The 18,921-nt window shown below is 37.9% G+C and overlaps 1 protein-coding gene across 2 annotated transcripts in view; it reads right to left on the bottom strand.

Moving 5' to 3' along the window:
- Nucleotides 1-18,921, bottom strand: part of LOC306883735 (follistatin-related protein 5-like) — a 142,254-nt gene that overhangs the window by 57,102 nt on the left and 66,231 nt on the right. For both annotated transcript variants that reach the window (XM_079439166.1, XM_079439167.1), the window contains exons 5-6: nt 10,921-11,117; nt 1,305-1,425 (exon numbers count right to left, since the gene is read on the bottom strand). In XM_079439166.1, coding sequence (XP_079295292.1) covers nt 1,305-1,425; nt 10,921-11,117 — 318 coding nt within the window. The remainder of the gene's footprint in view (nt 1-1,304; nt 1,426-10,920; nt 11,118-18,921) is intronic.

Raw genomic sequence — 18,921 nt, 5'->3', positions numbered from 1 at the left:
CAGTTTCTCTTCAGCAAATCCGTTAATGAGTGCACGAAAGAGGAAAATCTTACTCAGGCCGTCACTGTTCAGTGGCTTACTGAAAAATATGAGTGTAGACTTCAATTTGAGCTTAATTAGGATCCATTCACCTCTACGGTGACCGCAAGATCTGACTTTCTAACAGTGGGTTGTCAGAGTCCATTTCAAAGGCCGCTGACCCTGTAGAATAGACTAATGGAGAAATGTAACTTCATTACATAACATGCCAATAGTCTGAACTTGCCATGAAGAGCAGGGCTGGGATCGAAGAACCAGTTCTGGATAAGATATAGCAATTTTTTACTGAATTTCATGATCTTTGATTCTGTTCACAGTTATTTAATGCCTGCATTCTTCCACCTGTGCAAGACGAAAAATGTGAATGTCTGTTTCATATTTTTAGGAGACCTTCAAAATAACTGGTAAAACATCTACTATAATATAATAAAATGTGCAATTTATATGTCGTTTAAAAAATAAAAGAAGCAAAAAACACATTGCAAGAGTACATGGCTACCTAGCATGGCAGTTTAAATTGTGAAAAATCAAAGGAATAGTTAATCCAAAAATTTATAATTTGCTGTTTACTCACTCTCAGGCCAATTTAGTCGATTTGCTTCATAAAACCTCAGTATATCAACAGGAGATGCAGGTATTCATTTGACGTTTCCTGTACCTACTTTTTTGACTCTCAAAGTGATGGAGCCTATTGACTTGCATTTTATGAATCACCAAGGATCATAGGTTCAGCTAAAAATCACCTTTAGTGTTCTACTAAAGAAAAAAGTAATCTACTATATATCTTAGATGGCCTGAGGGTAAATTAACAGCAAAATATCATATTTGGGTGAACCATTCCTTTAAATCATTGAGTAAATCCATGGCTCTCAACTTACTCACTGAACTGCAAGTCATTACTTTCATCATGTCCAATCAGTGGCAGAACTAGAATCATTAACTTCCTCAAAAGTCCCATTCTTAATGAAAAAGAGACTATTCTGCTTCCACTGAGAATGAACAAATATCCAAATGACATAATAAATATTGCACAATGTAATTAAAAATGCTCACGCCTGTAACCGAGACTGAAATTGTGCTCAGAGTTTCTTCATTAAAATACTGCAATTATCCATTGTGCTATTAACAAATGACACTGAAAATACATGTCACAGTTACTAAAGGCGCATCCAGCCCTGATGGTGCTAATTATGCAGCTAAAAATTTATCCCAGCTTTGTTCACTTCCATGTCTTAAGCATCACTTCATCAAAGCCCAAAACTCACCAAATGCTGCGTAGAACTCCTCTCTGGTTAGCTGCTCGTCATCGTTGACGTCGTTATATTTGAACAGATCGAATAGAGTGCACTCTGATGCCGTCCTGCTCAGACCTTCCTGCTTGATGACCTGCATGACAGCAAAATCATTGAAAAAAAGATCATTAAATTCAAAGCAGAACCTACTATATAATGCTTTAACAAAGCAAATGTGTTGTTTGCACTGAATGTAGCTCATGGCAATACTAATAAAAGTCGATGTTTGACTTTAAGGGCATGTTTGTTTTCACAATTTTGGTGCCGTCTTGGGTCTCCACATGACGTCTGATGTAAAATCTCCATCCTGAAGCAAAAGCACTGCTCTAGTGTACCATTCTGAATAATTAAAGATGTGATTCCTATCTGCATCAGACATCGTGAATCCTGTCAGCTGGCAAACATCCAGAGCTGAGCAAGATTTTATAACAGCCTTATGCTGGAAAACATGAGGGATTACTGTAAAACGTTCTCTCATACATTCATCCATGCCAGAAATATCTGATGGTAATTACAGTTAGTGAAAGAAAGCTGGAAGGATTGTTTATAATGAATGTTAGGGGTTAGATGCACTGTGGATTACAGTTAATATTTTGAAAATGCCTTTAGCATATGCATACGAACAATCATACTTAACTCTGCTGATTGGTGTCCAATGGATTCAAAACATTACTGAAAATGATATGAACTCTACATAATATAGACATGATCTTAGGACCATCTCCTGAAAGCTTTTTCATAGCCAGTGCTAAGATTGACCTGAACTAACCTTTATTATTACTAAAACCAGACCTGTGTTTTCAGATTTCCTCTTATAGAGACTTGATAGCAGCTGAGAAACTGACTGGCAACCTTCACTTTGACCTCTTTTGCTATGCAGTTTTGATTTACATTTATTTTGAAGATAAAACAAGCATGCAAGCAAGCATGCAAGCAAACTTTCAAATGCTGAAATTTATCAATGTACCACTCTGATCTGCATGCTACAGGGGATGTCAGAAAAGTTTTCCATAATGAATGACTCTACACAACTGATCCACCATGCTAAATGAAACCTCAGAACAGCTTTAGGCACGTGCTTAATTCTTACAGTTCTAACATAAAATTGGCTGGGAAAAGTGAAGTTTGAGCAACATTTGTTGGCAGATTGATAATGCAGTGATGCACATGTAACGTAATTAAATGTAATATTAATATGTAATTTAAAGCAAATATTTAATTTATGATTATCATTATGATTTTTATCATTTATGATTTTATAGGGAATTTGAACAGAATCCCTGTTTTACAGCTGATCACTGAAGTGGCAGCGATTCATTGACCAAGCCATATAACATCAACTCTGCACTGGATATTAAAATACAAAATATAGTGAAAACAGCCGGGATTTCAGTTGTCAATGATATTTACGTTGATAATGTTTTTCCCTGCTTTTCTCAGTTGAAACAAAAATTCTCCCTCTCTAGTGCACAATTTTTTAGATATTTACAGCTCCGAAATTTTGTTAAAAACTCATTCCCTGATTTTCCGAATCTTCCTCCAAAATCTCCCCTTGATCAGATTCTTGAAGTAGCCTTAGATAAAAGGGGTGTGTTGTCTACGCTATACAGGCTGATTTCCTCCATCTCCACTTCCTCTCTCTCTTTTATTAAACAACAATGGGAGTCGGATCTCTCCCTCACATTTGATGACGAGACTTGGAACCAGATTCTGTCCCGGGTTCACACCTCCTCTATCTGTGCACGTCATAGTCTTATCCAATTAAAATTTATTCATCGAATTTACTGGACAAAAGTGAGGTTGGCAAAAATCAAGCCTGGTATTGATCCTCTCTGTGATCGTTGCCATCAGGCCCCTGCAGATTTAATACATATGTTTTGGTTATGTCCATCTATAACTTCTTTTTGGCAATCAATCTTTAATAGTTTTTCTTTAGTGACAAAGAAACAGATCGAACCTTGCCCTTTGGTTGCCCTTTTTGGACTTTCTTCAAATGTCAATGGTTTGCCTGGAAATACTGCAAAGACGTTTGCCTTTTTAACACTATTAGCTAGACGGCGCATTCTTCTGCTGTGGAAACAAAAATTCCCTCCATCATTCGATGACTGGATGAGAGATGTTTTGAGCTTCATTCATTTGGAAAAAATTAGATATACATTAAAAGGCAACACTGGTATATTTTCTGAGATCTGGGATCCCTTCATTACTTTTTTTTCTGAATATGTCGGTACTTCCTCTAGAGTGTGTCAACCTAAGCATTAAGATGTTTTTATGATCATGGCTTGAATCTGGTTAGGAGTATGTGATCATATGTGTGGATACTTACATATTTATATATATATACTTTCTAGCTGTAAGGTTCTGCTAGTGGAAGTAGAAGCATACATTTGATAAATGGTTAAAATGTCTAAACTTTAATGCTCCAACACATGCTATATTCAAGACATTATGCTTGACATTCTTTATTATTACAATATGTATTGTGTTTTTTCTATTTTATTTTAGTTTTTTTTAGTTTGATTATTTTATTTTAGTTTTTTTTTTCTCCTCTAAGGGGTGGGAGGGTGGGGGTGAAAAATATTTTTTCATGATTCTCCTGTATCTGTATCTTGTTATTATTATGAAAGTTCAATAAACAGATGTAAAAAAAAAAAAAAAAAATATAGTGAAAACACTATTTAACAGTAACAGGATCGGCAGATTAAGACATTAACTTGTAAGCACAAAACACAAGATACTTCTCTTTTCAATAATAATAAGATTTTATTTATATAAATCTAAGACATAAACTTATCTAACACATGAACACAAGCATTCACACATTGCAGAAAGAGAGAAAGTGAGGAAAGGATGAGTTTAAGAGAATGAAAATGTGATATCCCAAGTTTATAGCAATATGTGCTATTGCACAGACCTGAACAACCATCAATCACTTATTTAACCCTTGCTTTGAGTTTCTCAATGAGGCTAAAATTTATATTAACTGCACCAATTCAGTTAGAACCTGGAGGTACTTTTCTTTGCTAAGGGAATCCCTTTTGTCTTCGTCGTTTCAGGAAAGGGGGTTCCCCAAAGTTGCTGATTGGTTGAGAGTTCAGTAGTCGTTGAAGTGACGTCTTGGGGAGCCAATGAAGTTGTGGCTGGTAGAAGTTTTGAGGCAGTCACAGACTCGAGTTGAACTCGGAGACGAGGCGTGGCGGCAAAACTTAACTGAGTACACGAAACTCACAACGGAAAATAAAATAAATGAAAGTAAAAGAATAAAAGGATGTAACAAGACTAGGTGGGTTTTCTTCTCATTGTGGTAGCAGCTGGCACGTGGGCCAGAGCACGCTCAAAGAGCAGCATCAAAATGCGGTGGCAAAAGAAGAGCAGAGAGAAGAGAGATAAGAGGACCAAGAGGAGTTTGATGGTGTCCTGAGTTTTTAAACTCGGCTTCTGGACACATCCCCTCTGGTGTCTTGACCAGTTAGATAGGCTATTATCTTAGCTAGGGGTGTTCCTTCCATCATAAATCAGCATGTTATTAGTCACATGGTCTGAATTTTACACACTCTTGCAAAGTATAATTTTGGATGTGATTTCTATAACCAGAATATGATACATTTGACAAAGAATCAATTGGAAGAAACGTTTCAAGCTAGAATTGTCAAACTCATACATACCAAACATGAATATGAATCCTTCAGCTATTCAATAATGATTAAAAAGACATACATAATATTTGATTAAAACATGATAATCTAATGTGTGTGTTACAAACATAATATAGGTTATTTCTATGCAGCGAAATAATACATAAGTCCTTTTAAGATGATTTTTTGTGCATATGAACAGATTGTCTCTATGTGAAACAAAGAGGCATGAATAAGAGGCATGTTCTGTGACGACCAGAGAGAGGTTAAAAGGTCTCCTAAGGAATTCCAGTATAAGTCTTTGCCTTGTATGGGGGAAGACCTGCCCAAGAGAGTCTGTATCTCGTGATTTTCTATTACAGGTTTACATGTGACCATCAGTCTTGATTACTTGCCCCAAATTTGACAGTCTCCTTCCTGAATTGGAATTATCAATAAGTGTTTTTTTGTCTCAAGGTTGTAAGCTGTTCTGTGAAAGAGGCTTGCTGGTTAGTTTGCTTGCTTCAGACTAGTTGGCGCTAGGATTTGGACAGATTTATCACATTGTCCTGTTACCACTTTGAGGCTCCTCTTTGTGGAATCTCAGCTTCTCATGTTTCGATGTTCTGATCAAATCTTAAATTTGTCTGATTCAGTCTCTGATATCCTACACACACATTTTAAAGTCTGTCTTAAGCATCCAAATATGCACTAGTAAAAAAGTAATATATTTAAAATACATTTATTTCATACTAAGTATACTTCAAACTTTATTGGGAGTATTACTTGTGCAGAATGCACATTTCTTAATATTAAGCCTAAAATGTGTTTTAATGTCACTATTGATGAGGATTGTATGATATTTGGATAATATTGGTCTTTAAATGCAAGGTGTATCTAAAGCATACTTTCAATAGTTCCACTTTAGCATTTATATTTAGCATATTATATATTTAGGTGGACTTCAGCACTATAATTATAGTGCATTAAGTACAAAATTACTGTAGTTGTTCCAGTTTAGCAGACTTTAGGTATACCAGTTTTGTCACGAGTCCGGGCCCTGCGCTTCTCCCTGTCGCCACCAGAGGTCACCATCTCCCTTCCTCCTGGACTCACCTCACGTTATAACATACACCTGCCACATCACTTACACCTGCCTTACCACACACACCTGTACACTGTACACCCGCAGCTGTTCCCCATTGCCATGAACTATTTATGCACCACACTCCTACTACTCTGGCTGGTTAGATTAATTGTATTTGACATACTTGTGGTTGAACTCAGGGGATACATACATTGTGTTAATGGTATTTGCCGTTTGATGTATCCCATTTCTCTTCTGTTTAGTTTTTTGTGCCGTGCCTTTTTGTTTGATATTAAAAGCACCTTACCTGCACTTGGACCCTGACCTCGTCTTTTCCACGGCGCTCCTCTTAGCGTTCCGTGACAGAATCTAACCAGCAGACATGGGTCCAGCAGGGAGGTTGCTCAACGTCAGCCAGGGAGACCGGAGCATGGAGGAGTATGCCAGGGACTTCATTGGAGTGGCTCGGCGGGTGAAGACGGAGAAGACCTGCCCCATGGTCTTCTTCTGGGGAGGCCTGGCTGAGCCCTTCAAGTCCCTGGTACCATACTGGGACCCCGGGGAGTCGCTGGAGGACTACGTCAACCTGGCTCTGCAGGTGAGTGGCTCAGCCTTCAGGTTGGAGTTAGCTGCGGAGCCCGTTCACAGTTCTTCCAAGGTGGTTGATCCGGGGGCGGCGGCGGCCGCGTCCAGTGCCTTGCGACCGCTTCCGGAGCGTCCTGGGCTGATGCGCAGCGTGCGGGAACCCCCGATGAAGTCGGTGCGAGCGGCGCTGACCGCTCACGTTCCTCCCGAGACAGCGGTGCTTGCTCACGAAGCCCCCGAGAGAGCGGTGTTCGCTCACGAAGCCCCCGAGAGAGCGGTGCTCGCTCACGTTCCTCCCGAGAGAGCGGTGTTCGCTTACGAAGCTCCCGAGACGATGTTGACCACTCACGTTTCTCCCGAGACAGCTGTGCTCGCTCACGTTCCTCCCAAGGCGATGGTGCTCGCTCACGTTCCTCCTGAGACAGCTGTGCTCGCTCACAAAGCTCCCGAGACAGCGGTGTTCGCTCACGAAGCCCTTGAGACAGCGGTGTTCGCTCACGAAGCCCTTGAGAGAGCGGTGTTCGCTCACGAGGCTCTCGAAGCGGCGGTGTCCGCTCACGAGCCTCCCAAGGTGGCTGCGTCCGCTCACAGTTCCCTCGAGGCGGCGGTGTCCGCTGATGTTCCCCACCCTGATGTGCCCCCCGAAGCGGTGGAGACCACCATTGACCGCTCCAGGGTGGCAGCTCCACACTCACCGCGGTGGTGGCCGCTGGTTCTGCCCTGGGTCTCCATCCCGCCGGCGCTGCCTCAGAGCCCAGGTTCCCTTCCACTACACGGGCCTGGCCCACCATCCCTCCCCCTGTTCCACCTCCCCCTGGACTTTTGGGGGGTTTGGTGGAACGTCTGGAAGCCGTTCCTTAAAGGAGGGGTCATGTCACGAGTCCGGGCCCTGCGCTTCTCCCTGTCGCCACCAGAGGTCACCATCTCCCTTCCTCCCGGACTCACCTCACGTAATCACATACACCTGCCACATCACATACACCTGCCACACTCATTACACCCGCAGCTGTTCCCCATTACCACGGACTATATAGTCTCCCCTCTCCTACCACTCTGTCTGGTTGCATTATTTGTTATTTGATATTTGGTGTGTGTAGATGTGTTGCAGTGTTTTGTTTCGAGTGCTTGCTCTGGGCTGGGATACACGCACCTCGTTGCCGTTTTTGTGTCCCAGTCCTTTTATGTTTTGTTTTTTGTGCCGTGTTGGCCTTTTTGTTGCTCATTAAAAGAACCTTACCTGCAATTGCAATTGGACCCTGACCTCGTCTTTTCACGGCGTCCCGTGACAAGTTTAGTATACCAAAATTACAATTGCAAGGTATTTTTATATAAGTATTTACAATATGTAAATATATTTATAGTATACTTGGCATAAAATAAATGGAATATTTTTATTTTTCACTAGGGTGTTTTTGGACCATTTTATTCAAATATGTAATATTTTGTACTGTGTATTTTAAGGCTTGGCATTTAACTTGTATTAAAAGAATAGTTCACCTGACTCTCAATAATCCAAACCACTTGAGTCCATCAATTTGTCTTGTGAAGTAAAAAGCTGAATGTCTGTAAGAAACAAAAGCAACATTGTTTTAATTTTTAAACCATTGCTCAAAATATGAGTCATTAAAAACGGCTTAATGATGAAGTTGTTCCTTGCAAACACGCAGTTTTTCACTTCACAAGACATTAATTGGTGGATTGGAGTTGTGCAGATTACTTGTAGATTATTGTGATGTTTTTTCATCTGTTTGGACTCTCATTCACAGCAGAGGATTCAATGGTTAGCAAGTGATGTAATGCTAAATTTCTCCAAATCTATTCTGAAGAAACAAACTCATCTGCATCTTGGATGGCCTGAAGTATATTTTCAAGAATTTTTTCATTTTTGGGTGAACTACATTGAAAATCATTTAGCTTTGAGAAGTTTCCAGCATGGTACAAAATGTTTTAACTACGTTATTTTAATATAAATACATTGCTAAATGTGATATGACATCAATTTGTGTAAAAAAAAAAAAATAAATCATTCAATAAGTCAGAAAGGGTTCGTGGACTGTCCCTTCACTTTCTGCATGAAGATCATTTCAGGTGTACCAGAAGATATACTTGAGCAGAATACTAATGGAGTTTAATTGCTTTATTAGAACAGAATGTTTTGATTTTGCTGGAAGGCATTTCACTGTGTTCCCATTTCTCTATCACCTCTTCGACCTGCGCTAGCTTCATGTCAAAAGGCCAAGCTTTTGTATTCAGGGCCCGGTCAGAATTTTCACATTTTGCATTGTCTTCGATCTGCCATGCATGAAAAAAGATCTATTCTTCTTCCACTGAGAATGAAGAAATATGCAAATGACATGAAAATATTGCACAATGAAATTGAAATGGCTCACGCCTGTAACCGAGAGTGAAAGTGCGTTCAGAGTTTTCTCTCTGGAGAAATATGAATAAATTCATAGTTTGCTCATTTTGCTGTGCACCGTATCTCTATGGACAGGTGTAATCTTTCTGCCGCAGAACAAGATAAAGCACAGCTGACCTGGGATCAGTCTATGAGCCAGTTATTAAAAAAGGAGACAAGCTCGCCTGCTCATTACGGTTTTCAAATGAATGCAATGAAACATGGCTAAAAGTGATCCCCAGCCAGTCTCTCAATATATAAGATTCAGGCATCACTTTCATTGTATTTTATTTTGTTCATAAAATACTGCAACCAAGACTGTTTAGTTACCAGCATTCTTAATATCTTATTTTGTTTTCCAAAGAAGAAAGCCAAACAGGTTTATATTTATTCTGTACACTCATAAGTGAAGTGAAAGTGACGTGACATGTGGCTAAGTATGGTTACCCATACTCGGCATTTGTGCTCTGCATTTATCCCATCCAAAGTGCACACACACAGCAGTGAACACAAACCCGGAGCAGTGGGCAGCCATTTATGCTGCAGCACCTGGGGAGCAGTTGGGGGTTCGGTGCCTTGCTCAAGGGCAGCTCAGTTGTGGTATTGAGGGTGGAAAGAGTGCTGGATATTCACTTCCCACACCTACAATCCCTGCCGGACCTGAGACTCGAACCCGTGACCTTTGGGTTACGACCCCGACTCTCTTTTGTTTTGTTTTTTTCAATAAAACCTATCTATATGTGAGCAGGTAGATGTTTCATTGGCAACATTTTTAATTTAGCACACCAATACGCTGATAAATACCAAAAATCAGTTCACTAAAATAACCCAATTTATCCATTTACATTCAAATCAATAACCTGGCAATGCAAGTAAACCTCATTTACAAGACCATATTAAAAAATGTGTTTATTCCCTGGCGGTAACAATAAAACATAAGCATCCATTGGCTGCACAAGATGAGCAATTTTTTTTTTTTTAATAATATTTGGGTCAAAGTCAGAGTTTGAGATATATTGTGACTGGATGCACTTACATCTGCCATAAGCATGCTTTCCTGTTAAATATTACACATGCACACTTCAAAAAAAACGCCAGAACTCAGATTAAGATGTTTACATGCTGGGACGAAATCGGAGTAATGGGCAAAAATCTAGCAAGAACGTTAATAAAGGAAAATTATTTTATGCATTTACATGATCGCGTACATTGTCGGCTTATAAAGCATAATTGGTTTAAGAACATGTATGCAAAGCACTCAATGTTCAATATATCATAAACATCCAAATGGTTTCATTTGCAAGTTATAAAAACATGTATGAAAGATTAATGCCGCAAAGGCACACTCAATAGGCCCAGAACATTCTGGCCCCAATCCATCCTTACTGTTTAGCCCAGCAACATCTCTGTTTTCTCTTTAAGGGAATGGGAAGTGGTGTGTGGCCAAGTATGGTGACCCATACTCGGAATTTGTGCTCTGAACTTAACCCATCCAAGTGTACACACAGTAGTGAACATACACCTGGAGCAGTAGGCAGCCAATGCTGCGGCGCCCGGGGAGCAGTTGGGGATTCTGTGCCTTGCTAAAAGGTCTCACCTCAGTCGTGGTATTGAGGGTGAAGAGAGTGATGGGGGAGTATTATTCACTCCCCCAACTACAATCCCTGCCGGACCTGAGACTCAAACCCACGACCTTCAGTTACAAGTCCAACTCTCTATCCATTAGGCCCCATGTAAACTGACCTCTGTAAATTGACCTCTTCAGTTGGTTTGAAATAGTTTTAGATAAAATCATCATGACAGACGCATGTTAAGAAGGTCAAGAAATGTCACCTAATTGCAATGTCAATTAAACAGGTGAAAGAAAAGAAAGATTGATTTTGTCACACTCTTGTTCATTCTTACCTGTGAGAGCTCACTGCTGTCAACTCTTCCGTTACCATCTGCGTCAAAGCGCTTGAACATCATGTCCACCAGATGCTTCCTAGTTGCCATATCAGTCTCGTGGTTGCCATGGTTACCGGGGGTCAAGTACCTCTGAGCGTGTAAATCCAACATCTTGGCCTTCAATTTTTTATAATCTCCCAGATGACAGTTATCATCTGTGAAGAGTGGGAGAGAAATGATGGTCAGATCAGTGTATATGGAGATGAATTCTCTGTACTGCAGCATTACTAAATCATCAATACTGTGGCAATATGGAACCCTTTTCAGAAATGGACGTGAGGAATCTAACAGGTCTGTCATGTAAATAAATGATGAGAATTAGCAGATTTTGTGGATTTCACAAGAAGAATCAGAAGAACTTGAAGATTTCCAAAGGCATTGGTATTTATACATTTGGAAGGCAATTTCATCAAATAACGTATTACAATGCATTCAAGGTATGTGTTTTATCATTGGCATTGTTAGCACTATTTTAATTTTGCTTTTCAGAAACGGTGTTTCAATGATGAATGATCCCAATAAATAATATAAATATAGTGTAAAAGTGCTATTTTTTCCACTGTTTTTGGAAAACAGTGAAATATATGACAGCTGTTTGTTTTATACGAATATCAGTACAGCTGTTGTTGGACCACAGGTAGTCACAGTTGTGCCGATGTTCATAAAACAAACAGCTGTCATATATTTCATACAACAGTTCAATATATTTCAAGTTAATATTAAGCCAGTTACCTTGTATGATTTTGTTCCACAAATGCAAATAGCTACACACAAAGTGTGCAATCTGAATGCATCAACGTTACAGTCATGTGTTTTCATTCCTGAATGATTCAGCGTTTTAAATGAATCTTTTGAATGAACAATTCAATGACTCACTCATGAAGACAGTTACTTGCTGCAACCCCTTGGCGTAACTATGTTATTAAGTTCTGTTTAATTTTAGATTAACAAAATTCATAAATTTGATGATAAAAAAACTGTCATTTTATTTGTTGAATCGGCTGAAACAGCTGAATCATTATGCCAATCAAATATGACAAAAGACTGCACTGCTGTCGTGACAATGCTAATGGGCTGCAGAAAAAATAAAAATGCTCGGTGTTATGGAAACATGGCAGAGGAGGACAGCCTCTGTGCATTATTCTAGAAATCGTGTCAGAGAAAGTGCTGGAAAGGTGTTAGGGACTTGAAACAGTTGCTGGAAAAAAATGGCTGGGAAGTCTTCTCAAAAAGCATTTGACAATATTTGAGGTGTTTTTGTCATTATATGTAGCTCAGGTGGTGCAGTGTGGCTTCTTGTGACAATACTGATGTTGTTTCTGGAGCATGAGAGATGGATAATGAAAGACAGAAGCAGAAATGAAAGCTAGAGAGGGAGAAAGAAGGAGGTTGAGGAAAAACAGCTGGTTTTAAAGACTGTCAGACTAGTTTCACTGACAGATGTCAAGCCAGTCACAGCTCATCTCCACATGACTGCACCACTAACTGCAATGTGTGTGTGATATACTGAGATATATGAACATATATATGTTTCTGACCCTGGTGTGTGTGTATGTGTGCTGATCAGCTATAGCGTGCCACACATCACAAAATGGCTATTTGACAAGCCACCATGGCAGGAAAGCTCCCTTCCTTAGAAATGGCAGAATGAATAAAAGATAAATGGCTGTCTACCATCTACCTTGCCCAGAGGAGATGAGGGTCAGTGTCGTCAAACCTGTGTGTGTGTGTGTGTACACGTTTGCACACGCAGAACATTAGTATTCACATGTCTTCTATCATACTCCAGAACTGCAGATGTGTGACCGGGGGACTATTCATACTGCATCATCCACCTGTGATTTGACAGCTGTACAGTTCTCAGCAATGTTGCAACTGTACAGAAAGCAAACTCTGGAAAGCTAGAGATTTCTTGAATCAGAGCTTCATGAATGAGATGTGTTTCAATAGGAGCCCATCTACCTCTGCTTTGATTTTCAGTGTGGACTGAAGCTGTGAGAAATCTTGTTTTTGGAAATAAGCAACAAAGATTAATTTGCCGTACAGAGATATTATATTGACACAACAGGAAGTTGAAAAAATAATGACTTCCAAACATACAGAAACCCATAGAGGCCATGCAATACTTTTTTTGGTCTTTTGTTTACTTGAGAACGCTTATTTTTCTTGCGATTGATTTAAAAGTTATCTTGTGTTTACCTGTTTTTGGCTTAACTATTTGCATCTTCAGGGCTAAAAGTCTTCAAGAGATCCATTAAACTTTCCAGAAAAAGTTCAAACAATCAAAATTCCTGAAATAGAGTTGCATTCACACCATATCGGAATTTCCGTAATTATGAGATTCTAATTTGTAAAAAGCGTTCACGTCCTCGTAGAACTCGTAATTACAACTTGTGAACTGGGAGTTTTCTGAGAGCTACGACTTGTACCTCGTGACCACTTTACCACCTGACCACCACAGGCTCTGTTTAGGCGTTGATAGTATTGCCATAGAAAAGCATAATTCTGAGTCTGAGGACGTGAACAGCTCCGAGTAGAACGTCATGTGTTGTCATCTCAAAATTACATTAATTACGATATGGCGCGAATGCATATTGAATATAGTCAATATGTTTGGATGCGGGCAAGTAAATGAAATTCAGGAAAGAAAAACTATTGCTCATTTTGAGATTTAGATGAAATTTAACAGTGTTATGAAAGCATTGGTGCTTTTGAAGATTAGGCAAGTATTACTTCATGGCAAAAGTAATCTAAATGTAAAAATATTTACCAATACTGATAAATAATAATAATAAAAAAATAGTTCTTCTTTATTATTATTATTATTATTATTTATTATTTTTTTTTTGGGGGGAAATGCACTGGAAATATCCAGGTTAGCAGCCATAAAACTGTGTAAAAGTACAAAATGAATAAATAAATAAATAAATGAATAAATAAATAAATAAATAAAGAAAGAAAGAAAGAAAGAAAGAATCCACAATAATCTTTCCAAAATGGCTCATGTATTAAGGATACAATCACTAGTAATTAATTTAGTTCCATTCAGATTTATTTGTATAGCACACAGCATAAATAGTTTCAAAACAGCATTAAGAAAGAACAACATAATGTAATTGAGTACCATAATTAGTGTTTCCTTTTGCATATGTGTTAAATGCTCAGTTGCATTAAAGTAAACATGGGCAACTGGTAAAACTAAAGTGCCGTTGTCATGACATTCAACATGTTTGCAGCCCTCTATGCATGAGAATGTGAATATTTTTATGCCATATGATACTTCATGCTTCATTTCTCAGTATGTGGCGTGTTTATGACAAAGGCATTTGAAAGCCTGCCTGACAGAAATAGGTTTTACTTCATTATACAAAATACAAAGAATATTGTTTCCAAGCGCTCTGTCTATGCATTCTCCAAATTTCTCTCACAGAGACGCACATTTATAAAGTTCTACAATAGAGAGAGAGTAGTATACGTTATGTCAAAATGATTGATTTATTACCCTCATAAAAATTCCACCCCCCTCCCATAACTGGACACCTGTTTGGACACCTGTTTTGTAAACCCCCCAGCCCCCGTCTAAGCGGCCATCTTATTGACCTTATAGTGAACTTAAGAGATTTATGACAATGTGTTTGTGTGTGGGGGGGGGGGGGGCGATGTTATGTGGTTTAAACTTTAAATGATGAAACTGTGTTAAATGGGGTAAAGGGAAGATTTTATTAAAGTGTTTTCACATACATATCAAGAAAAAACATCAAACGTACAAAGACTGTTTATTTCCCTACAAGTGGAGACTAGTGTTGTTAAAACAGGAAAAACGTAGAAAATAAAACAAAAAAACATTAGATAATCTAGTTTTTCCTTTCTATCATTAGAATTTAAAACTAGTTAGTTTGACAAAGTTAAATAGAAGAAGTGAGCGCGTTCGTTCATCTATAACAAAAAAGAATCGGACGCGTTAGTTAAAACAATAAGATATTTATCAAAATCTAGGTCTTGCTTTTTTAAAAAAGTTTGAGTTTATAACAGATACAAAGTTAAATAATATAGAGTTGTTTTCTCTTACCGTGGTGTGAAATAAAAAATATCAGACCGTTAAACAACAGTATAAGATATTATTTCCCTACAAGTGGAGACTAGTGTTGTTAAAACAGGAAAAACGTAGAAAATAAAACAAAAAACCAATGGCGTGTTAGTTAAACAATGTGGCAGTTTTTCCTATCATTAGAATTTAAAAACTAGTTAGTTTGACAAAGTTAAATAGAAGAAGTGAGATGTCGTGGTTTTTAAAAAGTTTTGAGTTTATAACAGATACGAAGTTAAATAATATAGAATTGTTTTTATCTTACCATGGTACGCCTGTTTTTTCCCTACAAGTCGAGACGTGCTAGTGTTGTTAAAACAGTTTTAGGAAAAACTAAAAAAAAAAGCATTAGATACTCTAGGCTTTTCTTTCTATCATTAGAATTTAAAAACTAGTTAGTTTGACAAAGTTAAATAAATAGAAGAGTTGTGAGCGCGTTCGTTCATCTATAACAAAAAAGAATCGGACACGTTAGTTAAAACAATAAGATATTTATCAAAATCTATGTCTTGCTTTTTTAAAAAAGTTTGAATTTATAACAGATACAAAGTTAAATAATATAGAGTTGTTTTCTCTTACCGTGGTGTGAAATAAAAAATATCAGACCGTTAAACAACAGTATAAGATACCTGTAAAAATCTTCTGACATTACAATTGAAAAGCTAGCTTTTGTCCCAACTTAGAAAATTAAAAGAGCAGACTATTTACGCAGTGTCCGTTTAGACAACCTCTCGCCTCTGTGTCAAACTCAGAATGAGCTCACGGCCGCTGTCAGGCCACACCTACATCACCGCCCCCCCTAACGCTGTAAGGAGAGACCGACACAAAGGTTTAATTGTTAAAAGAATTAAACAAATTTTTTAACATTAGAACAAAGTTATTTTTAATAAACCTTTAGCGTTTCTCAATTAATGAAACCGTTCACTATTCATTTTGAAGCTTTTCACTTTAAAAGGTTACACAAGTTTTCTTCTAAACAAACGCCCCACAGGGAAAAAATGTTGTTTGTTTGTCTTATTTTATTTAAGCGTCTTAATTCCTTTAATAGACTTTTGATTTTTGTCTAAGACTTCCGCCGTACCCTACTATATAACCCAGACTTTTTTCGTTTTAAAAATTAGGTTACACAAGTTTTCTTTTAAACATTCAACTCTAACCCGCAGGAAAACATTATTTGTTTTATTTTATTTTATTTTAGTTATTCACACTTAACACCTTTTATTTACTCTTTGATATTGTCAATCTTAAAACATCTAGTGTGCTGTGTCCGTTAAAACTTACAAATGCACACGTAAACTGGAATGAAAGCGAATGTTTTGGCGGTGGTCTTTGGATTTCAGTCATAATTAGACGACTAAACTTTTCTACAACATCTTTCGAAATGTACTAAATATTTCGTCTCACGGCATGGTGTGAAATGAGAAGGGCGCTGCGCGTCTGGCCGTATGTTCAGAGAAACATTCTTATCTGATCAACAGACTCGTCGTAAAACATCTAAAGTTTCTGGGGATTCAACTCATTTGCAATCTAATGAGTTTTTGAGGGGATCTGGCGTCGTAAACTTTGTTAGAACGTGGTTCATTGATTAAAACAGATCGTGTTTGTAATTGTGTGTGTGTGTGTTTGTGTTGACGGTTGAAAAATATATGAGTGAAAAAAAGAAATAAAACTAGGTAAAATGAAGTAAATTAAAGAATGTTTTCCTACAGCATAGACCGTCTTATTAAAACCATCATCTTTGGGGACCTGTATTTATTTAAGTTTGTGGTTATGGCCTTCTTCTTTGACTATCTCATCACATCCTGAACGTTAGTTTAAAGCCACATTCGAATAGATTATAAATATATTATAAATACTAAATTCTCAACTATAACTAACTTCACCAGATGTGTGTCATGAAAAGCTTCCTTTGACCGGGTCGCGAACTTTTGCCTAAACCTTTGACAGAGGCGCACAGACACACACGCAGGTGCGCATCGTAAAATAGATGCCGTAGAGATGCTTTGATCGCTGAACATGTTAGAAAGACGATCTGTTTTAATCAATGAACCACGTTCTAACAAAGTTTACGACGCCAGATCCCCTCAAAAACTCATTAGATTGCAAATGAGTTGAATCCCCAGAAACTTTAGATGTTTTACGACGAGTCTGTTGATCAGATAAGAATGTTTCTCTGAACATACGGCCAGACGCGCAGCGCCCTTCTCATTTCACACCATGCCGTGAGACGAAATATTTAGTACATTTCGAAAGATGTTGTAGAAAAGTTTAGTCGTCTAATTATGACTGAAATCCAAAGACCACCGCCAAAACATTCGCTTTCATTCCAGTTTACGTGCGCATATGTAAGTTTTAACCGACACAGCACACTAGATGTTTTAAGATTGACAATATCAAAGAGTAAATAAAAGGTGTTAAGTGTGAATAGCTAAAATAAAATAAAATAAAACAAATAATGTTTTCCTGCGGGTTAGAGTTGAATGTTTAAAAGAAAACTTGTGTAACCTAATTTTTAAAACGAAAAAAGTCTGGGTTATATAGTAGGGTACGGCGGAAGTCTTAGACAAAAATCAAAAGTCTATTAAAGGAATTAAGACGCTTAAATAAAATAAGACAAACAAACAACATTTTTTCCCTGTGGGGCGTTTGTTTAGAAGAAAACTTGTGTAACCTTTTAAAGTGAAAAGCTTCAAAATGAATAGTGAACGGTTTCATTAATTGAGAAACGCTAAAGGTTTATTAAAAATAACTTTGTCCTAATGTTAAAAAATTTGTTTAATTCTTTTAACAATTAAACCTTTGTGTCGGTCTCTCCTTACAGCGTTAGGGGGGGCGGTGATGTAGGTGTGGCCTGACAGCGGTCGTGAGCTCATTCTGAGTTTGACACAGAGGCGAGAGGTTGTCTAAACGGACACTGCGTAAATAGTCTGCTCTTTTAATTTTCTAAGTTGGGACAAAAGCTAGCTTTTCAATTGTAATGTCAGAAGATTTTTACAGGTATCTTATACTGTTGTTTAATGGTCTGATATTTTTTATTTCACACCACGGTAAGAGAAAACAACTCTATATTATTTAACTTTGTATCTGTTATAAATTCAAACTTTTTAAAAAAAGCAAGACATAGATTTTGATAAATATCTTATTGTTTTAACTAACGCGTCCGATTCTTTTTTGTTATAGATGAACGAACGCGCTCACTTCTTCTATTTAACTTTGTCAAACTAACTAGTTTTAAATTCTAATGATAGAAAGGAAAAACTAGAGTATCTAATGGTTCTTTGTTTTATTTTCTACGTTTTTCCTGTTTTAACAACACTAGTCTCCACTTGTAGGGAAATAAACAGTCTTTGTACGTTTGAGGTTTTTTCTTGATATGTATGTGAAAACTCTTTAATAAAATCTTCCCTTTACCCCATTTAACACAGTTTCATCATTTAAAGTTTAAACCACATAACATCGGCCCTCCCCCCCCCACACACACAAACACATTGTCATAAATCTCTTAAGTTCACTATAAGGTCAATAAGATGGCCGCTTAGACGGGGGGCTGGGGGGTGTACAAAACAGGTGTCCAAACAGGTGTCCAGTTATGGGAGGGGGGTGGAATTTTTATGAGGGTAATAAATCAATAATTTTGACATAACGTATACTACTCTCTCTCTTACAATGACCTTGCTGTCTTTATTTGCTTAACCCTCATCCCTCATCCCTCAGCAGGTTTCTTATGGGTGAGGGCTATTAAATATATATCCGTCCTCTAATGTACAACACAACTGAGACCTCTAGTGCTATAGAAGGTCACTGATAATGGATCCATCATGCAACTGTTTCTCATCTCAGTAAACATGCGCTCACCAGGTCTGGTGGTAATA

This window comes from Barbus barbus, assembly GCF_936440315.1.
Source record: "Barbus barbus genome assembly, chromosome: 17".
Taxonomy (NCBI): Eukaryota; Metazoa; Chordata; class Actinopteri; order Cypriniformes; family Cyprinidae; genus Barbus; species Barbus barbus.
Note: the sequence above shows the minus strand (reverse complement) of the source record. Positions and strands in the feature narration are given on the sequence as shown.